At 43.0% G+C, this 15,445-nt stretch overlaps 1 protein-coding gene across 1 annotated transcript in view; it reads right to left on the reverse strand.

The window, feature by feature from the left end:
• Positions 1 to 2,967: 2,967 nt before the first annotated feature.
• Positions 2,968 to 15,445, reverse strand: part of CA10 (carbonic anhydrase 10) — a 525,515-nt gene continuing 513,037 nt past the window's right edge. The window contains exons 7-9 of the mRNA XM_055258217.2: positions 8,425 to 8,579; positions 6,045 to 6,219; positions 2,968 to 4,252 (exon numbers count right to left, since the gene is read on the reverse strand). Coding sequence (XP_055114192.1) covers positions 4,230 to 4,252; positions 6,045 to 6,219; positions 8,425 to 8,579 — 353 coding nt within the window. The 3' untranslated portion in view covers positions 2,968 to 4,229. The remainder of the gene's footprint in view (positions 4,253 to 6,044; positions 6,220 to 8,424; positions 8,580 to 15,445) is intronic.

Raw genomic sequence — 15,445 nt, forward strand, 5'->3', positions numbered from 1 at the left:
ATGTGCATATCTAACCAGCTCCCAAGTGATGCTGCTGGCTGGGGCCATGCTTTGAGAACCACTGGCTTAGAAGAGTTGAGTCTGGCATTGCCACCTATGAGCTATGTGACCCCGAGGCTATCACCTGGTCTATAAGAAGTCAATTTCTGCGTTTACAACCCAGGGACAGCAGTGGTGATTACTTTGTGGGTCACCGTGTGGGTAAAATGAGATGATATTTGTAAACTGCTTGGCACAGGGCCTGGACCACAGAAAATGTGCAACCTATGGCAGACCTTATCAATAATAGTATGTTTTTTTCAACTGGAGTCTTGGCAGATCTTTCCTTATGTTCAGTTGTGCCAGTTGGTGAATAATATTACAGTAAGTTTCTGCTCCTAGAGGTCCTACTTTTAGGATTTCTGGAACAAGAAAACTGAGATACTCTTATGAACTGCAGGTGTTCTGGGTTCCAGCAGGAAGGGTCCACCCTGGGCATATGCTAATTGACCATTGTCAATCATCTTCTTTGGCCTGATGTGTGTGTTATGGGCTGTGGTCAAGGACTGCTTTCCTGTCCAGATTCCATGTAATTCTCTCACTGTCTTGTACCACATTCCAGACACATTTAGTGCAGCGAGTTGTGGTTGTCCTGATGTCACCATGGAAACTTAACTGCTACAGAGGGAGATTGGAACAAGGCCCTAAATGGTTTGGGAAACCACAAAATGTGTCCCCAAGAAGGGGCTAGGGCTGTGGATTTCCACATGATGTTTTTTTGTTTTTTGTTTTGTTTTGTTTTTTTTTTTTGGAGACAGTCTCACTGTGTCACTCAGGCTGGAGTGCAGTGGAGTGATGGATCTTGGCTCACGGCAACCTCCACCTTCTGGGTTCAAGTGATTCTCCTGCCGCAGCCTCCCGAGTAATTTGGATTACAGGCACGTGCCACCAGGCCCGGCTAATTTTTGTATTTTTATTGGAGACATGGTTTCACCATATTGACCAAGCTGTTCTCAAACTCCTGACCTCAGAAGATCCACTCACCTCGACGTGTTCTCTTTTTTCATTCAGTTTGTCCAGAGCGCTCTCGGGTATTTACCTACCTCCCCACTTTCGCAGAGGAGGGAACTGAGGCTTAGCATGTGTTTAGTTGCAGGCCGTAGACTACTTCTCCAAAAGGGAAGGGGTGCCCGTGTCAGCCATGGCTCCAACAGGCAAAGCTGGCCAATTGGCGCACACTGTGGAGCACAGAGACACCACTCCCCTGGGACTTCCTGAGCACCCATGGACTGCAAAATCGATCAGTGTATTTTTGTTCCTTGATGTCTTCAACAGGTATGAGGTGGTATCTCATTGTAGTTTTGATTTGCATTTCCCTGATGATTAGTGATGTTGAAGAGATCAAGACCCAGATCAGACCAAGTCCTAGATGAAGACATCAAAGAACAAAAATACATCAATAGATTTTGCAGCCCATGGGTGCTCAGGAAGTCCGGGGGCTCTTTGGTACTTTAAAAACTACCACCACTTTTTTTTTTTTTTTTTTTGAGAAGTACTAATCTAGCTAGTCTTTTTATTACTCCCACATATTGTGAGGGCAAAGTGACTATATTTTCTTTTTATAGTTTGGGAAACCTAGTGAGTATGGAGAAAGGGGCATTTAGGACTGGCCCAGAAAGTCAGAGACAGGAGCCAGTTTGCCCCATTTTGAGTCCCGTTTGGTCAAAGTGAAAGTCTGCCTATGCCTAGGGCCCTAGGCATGAGAGACTGGGTTTTTCTTTGTTCTCACTGGACTAAAGAACTGAATGAGAGGCACAGTTGGGGAATGAAGAGTGGAAAGGCCAGGGTAGGTTGTCTTGTCCAAATCATTTGTTGATAAGGACTCAGTCCCAGGGAGGGGAGTTGACTTGCCCAGTGTCAGAGAGGATGCTGTGATGGGGTGGGGCCTAGAAACCCAGTTGCCTGCCTGCCTTCCTCACTCGTGCTTCTCCTTCTCTTCCTCAACACATCGTAGGCATTTATCTATGTGCAGTCTGCTGGGTATCTATTGCTTTCGTTTGCTGTCACTCTGGTGTCCTTGTTGTGGTTGATGCTACCACCACCCTGTAAAGGAAGGCATGGTATGACTCAGATAAACTTTTAATAGGCAGGTCATACAAATGCTCTACTATTGGTACCATTTATAGAACAGTCATTGCAGGTATCGTGCAGGCTGCTTTAAGTAACTACATAGTGTTTAAGCCTCATAACTCATAGAGGCAATTATTAACCTCCCCAATGTACAGATAGAGAAGTAAAGCAACTTGCCTAGGGTCACACAGCAGGCACGAGGCAGAGTGAAGTTGATTTACCATCCATATTCTTCAGCTGTTATACTATATCGCTGCCTGCCATTACAGGATAAGGAAGATTCTACCTCAGAAGCAGCAGCAAGCCACATAAAGATTGCCACCTGCTCACCCTAAACCTTTGTGAATATTTGGTTCTCTGGAAAAATAAGGTTGCCCAGAAATAGGCCTAGATGCCATCATAGCTACGGCTGCCATGTGTCTGACATTGATGCAAAAAGTAAAAGATAAAATCCAGTTAAGTATGTTATTTTGAGTATGAAATAACTGGGTGTTTTGAATTTTTCATTGTCAATCCATCTAGTCACTAGGCTGGAGTTTTTCATATGCTTGGGAATGTTCTCATTTGCACAGTTTCTCCTTGCCTGCACTGTCCCCCTTCCAGGAGAGTGTGACAGAAAGGAGAGATGAAAGTTATTTTTAATTTGGCCACTGAACAAACATCCAAGTGTTCTCTTCCAGGAGCTAAGCCTATATGTTTTCTCAACAGGGTATTAATTACCTGGCTCTGGGAATGGCTAGACAGGCTGTTCTGGCTGCCCTGCCAGCCCTGTACGCAATTGCTCCTGCACCCAGCAGGACTCAGAGACTTCAGCAGGGAGCATCCTCTTTCTCAATAAAGTCAGACATGGGTACTGGGTAACTTGTTAAACACATTTATTGATTTCTTGACAGTAACCAAACACAGTGAGTGACCATTATAAACAAGAAAAGAAAGGCATTCGTTTTGTACTTTGTGAGATCTGGCTGCACCTGGAGAGAAAAGATACCCCTTTCCCAGGAACTTACAAGGCAAAGTGCATTCCTTCATGGGAGCATCACAGGGGGGCATGGCAGTTTTGAAATGCAAGAAATCTGTCGCCTGCTATCTCAGGCTGAAGCTCACCTCATGTGAATGATCGAGCCATGGAGTGGAATTAAAGTCATACTTGCTTAGCAAATGCATTCCTGATTGCCACAAACTCAGTAAAAACTGGCTGCAAATGAACAAAACATGTAGATGAAGGAACAAATGAAATCAAAGAATGCAGTTGCATGGAGCCAGGGCTTAGCCTGTAAAGAAGGAGAACAGACCAAAGCCAGAAAAAAGAAATTAACTCATTAAACACATTTATTGAGCTGGTAACAATAACCAAACACAATGTATGACCTTTGGAAAACAAGAAACAGCAAATGGATCATTTCTGATCTTGGCAAATCCTACTACAGATATGTGACAAAGAGGGAAATAATTCCATTTCTTTATAGTCTGTGGTGATATATATACAATGTGTAGCTCTTCAATGTCTGTCCTTTTTTTCTTTTTAAATTGTTGAGTAAACAGAAGAATCATAATCTAGAAATAAGTGTCCTTGGTCAACTTTGCCCTGCTCACCTGCTACCAGCACCCTCAAAGGATCCTAGGACACTATCTGAAATTACTTGATGCAAAGTTCATTTGATGCCATCAGAGCTGTATTTTCTCCTCTCTCTTTTGGAAGAATTTTGTATGTACAAAGGCTGAAAAGTCTCATTGGGTAGATTTATTAGTTCAGGAAAACGGTATCAAAATTGTAATCAGGTTAACTGGTTATTTTCTTCTAAGACCTCTTATGAATGAGACTTTTGTTTCTGAAACTTGACTTTCCATGATGGAGGTTGTAAGAGAGTGTGTGTGCGTAGGTATGTTTGCGTGTGTTTGTATGTATGTGCAAGTGCTTTGTGTGTGTGTGAGTATGTGTGAGAGATGTATTCCTCTGCCATGGTTTTGCAGACACTTTTCATGAAGAAAGGGCCAATCCCAAGAATGAATGAGGCTTGGGGGAAAGAAGGAGAGAGAAGTAAGAAGGGGGACATTCTAGGTTACGTCAATTCACAGTTGTAGCATTTCACTGAGGTGGGATTCTTCTTGGCTTTTGTTCCTTACTTGAGGAGCCATTCATTTACTGCAAAAGAGAGAGAAAGAAAAAAAATCACACATACAACATAAAATGAGGCATACTCAATTAATTTGCATACAGTTTTAGAGAATTCCTCCAGAGGGGAAGGGACTGTTTTGTAAATGCCTGCTTACTTATATGCATTGCAAATATCCCCTTCCAATTCTCCATGACCTTCTGGGCCTATACTGACCAATATGGTGGCCACTAGCTGCCATATGTGGCTACTGTAAATTTAAATTAATTAAAATAAAAAATTAGTTGCATCATTGTACTAATCACCCATCCAATGTTCAATGGCCACATATGGCTAGTAGCTGCTGTATTGGACAATGCAGGATAGTCATCAACCTATCATGAAAACATTCCCATTACCACAGAAAGTTCTCATGGATGACACCGCTCTAGGCCAGGGATGGAAAAACAACAGTCCACAGATCTAATCCAGCACAATACCTGGTTTTATAAATGAAGTTTTATTGGAACACAGCCATACCCATTCATTTACATATTATCAACGGCTGATTTCATACTACAATGTCAGAGATTTTATGGCTTCAAAACTTAACATATTCTGTCCTTTATAGAAAAAGTGTGTAGACTCCTGTTGTAGACCATATGCTCTGTGTGGATAGGGGTCCTATCTGTCACCCATCACCCAGCTAACTGACACATAGTAGGAACACAATACCAGGGGTGTTGACTAAAGAGAAGAAGCAATGAATGAGTTAGGTATTTACTTTTCTGGTAGTTCTGGCTGGAAGGGAGTGGAAATATGTAGTTTGGGCATGCAAGTGTATCAGAGAGAGAAAAGAAGGGAACATGAGGGAAGTAGGAGGAATGAAGTGGAGGATCAAGGAGTAGTGGTAGAGGCTGCTTCTAAAAGCTGTCTGGTGATAACCACAGCCCTCCTATTTGGGGAGCATGTTATTGCTACAAAGTAGCAACAGGCTACAAAGTAGATGGCATAGGAACTGTCACGAAGAAGCCAGGTCTAGGGGGTAGACAGTGTGGCTGGGTTTGCACAGCTTGTTAGAATGAGGCCCAGAACTTGGGTGTCCTGATTTCCAGTCCAGGGCTCTCCAAGACCCCATCCTGCCTCCATCTGTCTTTCCACACTGAATGTTTACCACAATGATTAACAGATGTTTAATAGTAAGCCGAAGGGAAGAGAGAGAGGGCTGGGTGTGGACCACAGAGTTACAGGAGGCAGATGTCACCTTAAATGTCCCCTTTAGTAGGAATAATAACCATTTCTAGGGACATATACACTCACAAATTACCCCATTGGATCCTAATGGCCTGCCCTTTAGAGTATTTGTTCACCTTCTAGGGGAAAGGGGGTCTTTCTTGCATTATACTTAAAAGCTCTAATGCTTTTTGCTGTCCTGTTCTAACAGATAACCTTGGGAACATCAGCCTTTCTGGGCTCTTCTGTAAAATGGCAATAAAAAGAAACTGTCTTGCCTGATCTAAGGGATTTTAAAGGTTTGATATATGTGTTTAAAGGTTACATATATATAGTTCTCTCACACATATATCAAACCTCTACACCTTGCCATCTACCTACCATCCATCCGTCCACTTACCTACCTACCTAGATGCATTCATACAGATATCTATATCACATATATCAAACCTTTAGACCTTCATCACCATGCAAATGGAGCGTGACAGTTATTGTCATTTATAGTCATCATTCCTATAATGGAAGATAATGCCAGGCTTTAAGAACAGGTCTAAGCAGGAAGACTGAGCTCTGGCCTAGATCCTCCACTCTCTGAACCACCGCACCCACCTCTATACTGAAGCTTCTGGGCTCGGTTGTTTGGACAGTCCTTCCCCTGTAAACTGAAGTTGATATTGGTGCGGATGCAGCGGTTGTTGAGTGGCTGGACAGGCCTGAAGTTGTCACTCATGCTCAGAAAGATCTGAGATGGCTGGTTCTGGCTGAGTAGGCGCAAGGAATGCATCTGAGGAGAGAGAAGTAGCCGTGAGATCCAACCATCCTCTTAAATGCACTAGGGAAGAAAGAAGACCACAGAGACTCTGGCCAAGCTAGGTGGTATCGGCTGTATGAGGAAAGGGCTGTATAAGCCCCACAGAGTCCCTTTTTTCCATGAGTTCAGTTGAGCTGAAGGCCCATTATGCCTCCACGCATGAAGCCAGCCTTGCTTCTAGCTTATTAGCTTGTGTATGCCTCTGAACAAGTCACTTGCGCCCTCTCACCCTCAAATGCAGCATCCAAAAAAGGAGCAAATCTGGTTAGGTTTCTCTAAGGTTCTTTCTTTCTTTGATACACTTTGGTTCAATAATTCCATGACTCCCACATGGTATTACGTGGATCATAGTGATTGGTCCATGGGTCAGAGCTAAACTAAGCTGGACCAGTTTGGTATCTTTTCTGTGAGACTATGAGGGCCAGGTGGCTGGACTGTTTGCAGGTGTGTTCTGCCACAGGACTGAGGCAAAAGAAGACGGTCTCTAGCAGACAAGAATGAAGTGAAAGTGTAGTGAGAAGAGGACAACAGAGAAAGCGCTTCTGGGGTTCCCATTTCAGTGAATTTCTGATGTCAATTTCTGATTTTAAATTCTCTAAGATGCCCCCGTAGCTCTTGAATAAATGCTTTTTCTAAGCTTAAGTGGGGAGTTACTGCTGCCTGTCACCCAGTGAGTCCCAATCAATAAAGATAGGATAAGGAACTTCAAATCGTTCAAATGGTTGTCGGGTGGGAACATATATCCCATCAAGTATATTGGCTTCTGCTTCCTTTGCTCATCTCTCCTTTAATTTGTTATAGACTCCCACAATCGTAGAATGTCAGAGCTGGAGCAAACTCATGCAATTTATCCCCCTCTCAATAAAGAAGAGGAGTGTTCATTTCATAGAGGTGGGGTGACAGGCCTGAAGAGCACAATAAGCCATGTGGCCAAGCTCCCACAGGAGGACCCATCTGCCTCCCATCCAGTTCTGACGAGTACTAACTCTGTGAGATGATCCAAAAGAAAAAAAAAAAAAACTGCACATTCAAATATGTATGCGAAATGCTACATATCATACCACTTCCTCTTGAAGACTGACACATGTATTAGCATTTAAGAAGGACCCCAGAAGTCCTTCAACAATGGAATCTATTTAACTTTTTTAAAACCCAACTTTTTCAAATGCATGATGACATCTTCCATTTTGCTTGCTTGCTTGCTTTCTGAACACTGTAGTTGTAGAATACAGTCTGGGAGGTAATGGCTGTCTTTTCCCACTGAGACAGGTGAGATGCTTCTATAATTAGCTCAGGCTAAGCCTTTTGGATGCTGGCTCTTTAAACCCAGGCATATAGGTTGAATTGTGTACCCCTGAAATTCATAAGCTGAAGGTACTGGTAACCCCCAGTACCTCAGAATGTGACCTGATTTGGAAACAGTCATTGCAGATGGAATTAGCTAAGACAAGCTTATTGGGGTTAGGCTTTAATGCAATACAGAAGGTGTCTTTATAAAAAGGGGAAATTTGGACACAGAGCCTCAGATACAGGGAGAACACCTTATAAAGATGGAGGTAGAGGCTGGGTGTGGTGGCTCATGCCTGTAATCCCAGCACTTTGGGAGGTCGAGGCAGATGGATTACCTGAGGTCAGGAGTTCAAGACCAGCCTGGCCAACATGATGAAACCCCATCTATACTAAAAGTACAAAAATTAGTCGGGTGTGGTGGCATGTGTCTGTAATCCCAGCTACTCAGGAGGCTGACGCAAGAGAATCGCTTGAACCCAGGAGGCGGAGGTTGCAGTGAGCCGAGATCACGCCACTGCACTCCAGCCTGGGTGACAAGAGCAAGACTCCATCTCAAAAAAGAAAGAAAAGAAAGATGGAGGTAGAGCTTAGGGTGGTGCTTTTAAATGCCAAAGCACGCCAAAGATTGTCAGCAAACCACTAGAAGCTGGGGGAGAGGCATGGAACAGATTCTTCCTCACATTCCGCTGAAAGCAATGCTGCTGACATGTTGATCTTGGACTTCTAGTCTCCAGAACTGTGAAGCGATAAGTTTGTGTTGCTTTAAACTATCCAGTTTGTGGGACTTTGTTATAGTGGTCCTAGTAAACTATTATAATACGCACTCCACAGTTCAGTGATTTTAACATCATTCTTCTCCATTAGCTAAATGACCAGAGAGAAACTCACCTGCATCCTAGTTATATAGACAGGTTTGTTCATTATGATCCAACTTGCTGTCTCATAGCAGGGTGGGATAGTCATCGACCCATCGTAAGTGATGAAACTAGAGGTCTCTGGATAAAGTTCCTCTATGTTAAGCCCCTGTAGTAAATATGCATCATCTAGAGAAGGAAAGAAGACTTAAAAATTAGGTTTCTTGAGAAAGGGATGGTACTGCTGACATATATACATACATACATATACATATATACACACATATACATATATACACATATATATGCATATATACATTATATATATACACATATACAAATATATACACACACACACACACACATATATATATATATATATTTCTTTTGGAATTCCAGAAGACTCTATCTGTCAGGACAGGCTGCAGTAACAAGCAGTTGTCCCCCAAATCTCAGTTGTTTTAAGCAATAAGAATTTATTTCTTGCTCACACACGATCATTCCAGGTTGGCTGAGGCTTCCCTCCATGTCATTGTCCATGCTTTGGGACCTAGGCTCTTAGAGCAGTAAACACCTGGACCTGTGTGGATCACAGTGACAGAAGCGAAAGCATGGCGAACGTGTGTTGGTTCTTAAAACTTCCATCCCAGAAGTGGCACACATCACTTGTGCTCACGTTTTGGTAGCCAGAGAAGTCACATGGTTAAGGCTGATGTCAGGGATGCGAGGAAGCCCATTCCTTCCACAGGATGGGACCCTGACCATCGGTGAGCTGTAAGCAATGCGTTCTACCACAAGGATTGTTTGAGGAGTCCTTGGTTCTAGTCCCTGAGACCTGGACTCCTAGGCATTACAGGTATCATGAGATGGACAATCAAAGCTTCAAGACCTGTTGTGAAAGTCACCTAGTGACCATTCTCACTTAAAACAACAATAAGAAAATAATTTTGGATAGAAAAGTAAATCAGGCCAAATCCTACCGTGAGATTCTACGGTTAAGTTCAACAACTGATTATTTTGTCTGTGTGTGGCTTTTTCTCTCTCTCAGGTCTTTGCAGATAGCCTTTTCTCTTATACCCATTTGAGGTATTCATATCCATATATCTTGTATTATTAAATATAGTAATTCAATGGTAAAAATGACGTAAGTACATCACAGACTATATGGAAAAAAGAAAACAATTTCAGTCATCTAAAACTGTTACTATTAGTATTTTGGTGTGTTTCCTGTTAATTTTTTTATTCAATGTATTGATTATATTTTTGATAAAATTGTATGTATTGAGGTTTTAAAATGTCAGTCAATTGCAGTGTATCTCTCATCTTCTCCCTTCTTCATGATCCTTCTTCCTTTCTTTTAGCACATGATTGCTCTCTTCTGCTGGCTTCAAAAATACCATACTTAGTATTCCCATTTTTCTGGCCATTATCTCTCAGGTTTTGTTGCTGTCTCCTGATCTTCTACCTGCTTCTCTCAATGATGCAATTCCCCAAAGATCAGTCCAAGGCTCCCTTCTTTTCTTACTCTATCCTCTCATCTGAGAGTAGCTCATCTACATCCATGGCTTCACTTGCCTTCTGTATCGCAGTGATTCCAGATCTATATCTCCAGAGGTATCACATCCCTAGGGGTACCATGAGCACCAATCACTGTGGCCAGTCCAGGAGTCCTAGAGAACACATGGCAGGGTCCCAAAGCCTGGCTGGCTGAGGGATAAGACTGACTCCCCAGCCCCATGGATGCACACATGTTCTCTCGTCTATGTGTCTAACTCCCAGTGGGAAAAGACTCATTCTTCAGTGGTTGAGGTAACGTCTTCAGTTGAGTATTGTGCACACATATGGTAAAGGAAGACTTTCACATGTGGCTGGAACCTCACACTGACTCAATAAGATGAGTCAGACAGATAGTAACATCCTCCATTGACAAGAAACTAAAGATCAGGGAGGCAAAGTAGCCTGCCCAAGGTCACAGGGCTAGCTGGAGACTGCAAAGTGGAAATTAGAACTCAGCTCTTCCGACCTCCAGACGAAGGTCATTTTTTCATTCAACAATTATTCACTAGAATCTCTTTGTGCTAGGCACAGTGTTAAGCTCTGGGGACAGAGCAATTAACAAGATAGATGCAGTCTCTGCCCTTATTCTAGTTGGAGAGATAGATAACAAATGGCAAAATAAAAATATGTAGGCTATAATGTCACAGTAATAAGTGCACCTTGACCTGCCTGTACTTACCTACTGATTAATGCCGCTAATTTATTTTCTTTGGCAAAGACGCCCTCTCCTCCATTTCTTCCTCTAGAAATTGCTCGTTCAGCTTTCTCTAATAAGAAAGAGCTACCTTTGCCAAGGGAACTTGAATTTCAGTGTTGCTTTGTCAATTAAATTGTGAACAAATCAATGGAGCCAATGGTTTGGAATGATATAAATACAATCACAATTTGCCGACTCCATTTTCAAAGCTGCCCCTCCTGGCCTCCTACTCCATTGATGGGGTAAGGGAACCCCTCTAGGGTTCCATCCACTCACAGTCTCTGAGGAAGATAGCTTCATCAAGCTGGATTTGGAGACCAACCCTAGGAGGAAGGACTTTTTCACTTTTCATTTAAATGTTTCTACCTTTCTGTCAAAACACCAAGGAACAAGGACATGCCCAAGAGAGACACAGTGATTGGAATACGGCCAGCCTGGGTCTGCACTATGGCCTGAATGGGCAGATGCTTCCATAACAAAGCCACAGTGCCCAGGGCACACATTCACATGAGGGACCTTGGGGGTTACATCAGGGGCCAACACAATAAGTTAACATTGGATATAAGCATTTGTCTCTGACTGCCTCTTAAGTCCCTAATATGTGTCAGGCACTAAGCCAGGTATAGATGAGTAGGAAATAAGTGAATGCAGAAGGCATCATAGAGACAATGACATAAATCTGCATTGGGCCCACAGAAAGGCTGTGAGTTCTGTCTGGGGCGAGGGCGCGGGAGACTCAAGAAGGAATGAATCGAGGAGTTGACTTGAACTGCATCTTTAACAGCAGGAGGTGATCAGTGTGTATCTGGGAATGGGGTAGGGTGTCAAGGCCACTGTAGACAGAGCCATGCTAGAAAAAGAATCAAGGAAAGAGTGGCGTGTACTTGGGGACGGATGGAGTGTGAGCTGCAGGGCGATGTGGAGATGCAAGGGGAGGGAGGGCTGCTGTGAGAAATGTGGCTTCATCCGGAGGCAATGTGGAACCCCTGAAGAGTTTGAAGCCAGGGAGTAGCATGATCAGATTTGCACTTAATGAGGCTTGCTCTGATGGTGGTTTGGCCTGAAGATTAACATATTGAATAAGAGAAGGAAGCATTCGGCACATTTTTGTTAAAGGTCAATGTGATTTGTTTAACCAAGCTTGCACGAGGACCACATTGGGTACTCTAGCATGCTGTTATTATTGCATTTTATTTTTTTCGGGGCGGTGGGGAGGAGTGAAGGAGGAAGTAGAAAGAGACGCATTCCAGGCATGACTGGAGTAAAGAAAAGGAACACGTTTTGTTTCTTTGAAACTGTAACCAGCCTTTGTGCTGCAGCTATATTTGTGGAAAAGATTGGGGGCAGAGGTGTAGTGTAGGCTAGGAGCAAGAGGCAAAGGTTATGCTCAGGGATTTATCACGCACAGCAGGTTTCCAAAACACCATAGTGCTGATACCCCAGACTTCATCCACTGAGGTCCTGCCAGGAGATCCCACTTTGTCCACCCTCTCTCCAAGATGCAACAGTCATCAGAGGACATAGGCAGCTTCTGCTCTCCTGACATTTTCACTCCCCACTGTGTTCTTTCTGCAAATCTTGTTAATACTTATACTCTTACCTTTTGCCCTTTTTATATCCTCACACAGCAGAACTTGGAAAGATCCAGAGTGGAGAGTGAGTTTTAGACTCACATCTCAGTTGGAGTGCTGACTGTGCTGCTCTGTCCGTGTGTCTTTGGACCCACAGGTAACCATCTGAGCCTGTTTCTACATTTGTAATAAGCAGATGGTTGGAGTACTTTGCTCACGGGGTTGTTTGAGGAATAAACAGGATCATGCTTTTCAAGCACCTAGCATAAGGTGTGGTCCAGGTTTGTCACATCCTCCTACCCTGCCCTGGAATAATTACTGCTCCTCTCCTCAAGGACTCCCTGGCTTCCCCAGCTGGGCCAGTGCCCTCCTCTTTCACTGTATTTACTGAATTAGCTTGTCAATCATTATTTGCCTATTTGACTGTCCCTGCTAAGCTGTGAGCCTTCAGGGGAAGGGTTTGCATCTTGTATCTCTGAGCCCCCAAATGCCAGCATGAGTCCACCACCTACTGGGTGTTTAGTAAACACTGCTTGAATGAACGAATGAAATGGTCTCTGCTCAGCAGCTCCACCACTGGGAGTTGGTTACATTCCCAAGCTGACTTTTTCTTTTTGTAGCAGACGTACACTACGATAAAATGCCTAGGAAGACTTGGGGGAGTGAGGGGAAACTTTCCCTCAGTCTGAACTTTTTTTTTCAATCTGCATTTAACAGTCAGCCTGTGTTAAATGCATTGTGCTTACTCATGTGGAGCACTGATGAGATTTAATATTGCCCGGCTTCCTGCTTATGAAGTTCCCATTTGAAGAGAACTATTCCAAAGAGAACAAGGCACGGCAGTTTCAGAGATCAATGCCGGACTTGTTCCTGATCAATATGGAATTATTTGGCAATTTTCTCATACAGAATGACATCTCCTCTTGTAATCTGAGGCAAATTCAACTGAAATGAAAAAAGGCAATTACTAAAGAATGAAGTAATATGATATTTTGTTTTACACAAACAACAAATGAAAAAAGGGGCCTCTGAGAACTGGATTCACGGAGGTAAGCTGCTCCTGTTCTGTTCCTTGCTGATGTGAGTAACTACTTAGACTGCAACATGGAAAGTGGTGTGCTGCATTTCGCATTCTGTGAAAACATTTCCAAAGCCGTTCCTTTGAAATGAAAGTACAAGTTCAATTAAGCATAGAGAAAGGCACCAGGAGCAATATGCTTAAACTCCTTGGTGGTATTTCATCACATTTAACACCACGTCCCTCTGAGGAGCGTCGCGTAAAACACTTCCCAAAGAACTGAGAAGTATAAGGCAGTTCCAAGTTGATCTGTCCTTGCCTACACATTCATCTTTTAGCTGAATAGAAGATCTGGGGTTGGGGGGAAGTAAAGCAAAGTTATAAACAGGTAAGACTGAAAAAGATGCTTTAAAGGCTTGTGCCACGTGTCAAAACGCTGTATCTAAAAGCTCTCCTCCAGATCCCTTCAGTGGTGCGGTTTTATTTTCTTAGAGGAAATATATTAAGACAATAGTCGTATCTTTTTTTTCCTTATTTTTTATTTGAGATGCAGTCTTGCTCTGTCGCCCAGGCTGGAGTGCAGTGGCATGATCTTGGCTCACTGTAACCTCCGCCTCCCAGGTTCCAGTGATTGTCCTGCCTCAGCCTCCCGAGTAGCTGGGATTATAGGTGCCCACCACCATGCCCAGCTAATTTTTGTAGTTTTGGTACAGACAGGTTTCACCATGGTGGCCAGGCTGGTCTTGAACTCCTGACTTCAGGTGATCTGCCCATCTCGGCCTCCCAAAGTGCTGGGATTATCAGTGTGAGTCAACACGCCCGGCCACCATACCTTTTTAAATTTGAAATTTGTGATCCTTTGGATTCTTATTGGACTAAATGAATGGGGCATGCGACACTGAAGGAGAATGAAGCTACCAAAATCATACTGTCCTAGGATGTTGGAGTAAAGTGTTTTATATGCAGTGTCCTAATAACTGTTCCCTCTTACCCACTTAAGAAGCCTCTTTGCACTCCATTGGTCACTAGTTTAGCCACTTGAAAATAGCATAAAATCTCTTTTTAAAAAATAATGCTGGCTTAATGAAATCGGGTAGATAATAAAATAAGAATACTACCTTTTATTTAATTGGGATTCTGTTAATGCCAATTAATTAACACAAAAAATGGAGGGATATTAGCATTATTCCAATACACTGTTAAAAAATTAAAATACTTCAAGTAAATTACCAACATCTCCTCCAGAAAATCCATTCAGAAAATCTATTTTTCAATGTCATGATTTCAGTCTTAACCCCCAATCTGTTGAAGGGGAATTTGACTTTAATAAAATGGGTTTTCTTTAGAAGACTTTCTAAATTCAGCCCGAATTTAGTTCAGGCTAGTTTTTTTCATTGTCAGTCCCAGTTAGAGTGTTCTATAAGTTTCACTCAGACATATGAAATCTAAGCTCGCAAGGAAAGTAGTAGAATCTCATTAAATCATTACCATCCACTGCATGGATTCAAGCACAGGAGCGGTATTTCATTTAAAACAAGCAAATTCTGTTGACTCCGTGTCCTGTATTGCATTTACCTTCAACATAATTTTTATTTGGCATCATAGCAACCTGCCTCCTGCCCTGAAGGAAGCTAGATTTGACAGCCATGTACCTTAAGACAACTTAGAGATACACATTCATCTTACACCTAGTTTATACCACTCATTGTTCAGGCATTTGACTCATTACCTTGTTTGATTCTCACGCCAACCGTCTCAACGTCAGCATTAATATCTTCCTCTTACAGATGGGGGAGGTGTTTAGAAGCTTGCTTGAAGTCAGGCAACAAAACGAAGTGGTAGAGCCAGGATGGGAGCCCAGATCTCTCTTCACTAGAACACACTGCCTCCCATGGGTGTGGTGCCTTTACCAGCATGACATTTAGCTTCCAAAATTTCCAATCCTCTTGGCGAGATTCTCCCTCTTTCCTCCTTGTATGAATTTCCTGGCATTGATTTTTTTGTAACTGGCTCAAAAGAATGATTTTGCACAGTTCCCCTTTTTTTTCCTGGTCATTCATTCTGTGCCCAATCCTACAAACCGGGCAAATGGACTGTGTCTCTTCCAGCTGCCGTGTTATGATTTCACCCCGCTGCCTCCATGTGTGCAGCAGCTCCCTGCACCACCTCAGTGAGCTGATGAGGCAGCCACACAGGAGCCTCTTCCAGGGTG

Source organism: Symphalangus syndactylus, chromosome 20, assembly GCF_028878055.3.
Source record: "Symphalangus syndactylus isolate Jambi chromosome 20, NHGRI_mSymSyn1-v2.1_pri, whole genome shotgun sequence".
Classification (NCBI taxonomy): domain Eukaryota; kingdom Metazoa; phylum Chordata; class Mammalia; order Primates; family Hylobatidae; genus Symphalangus; species Symphalangus syndactylus.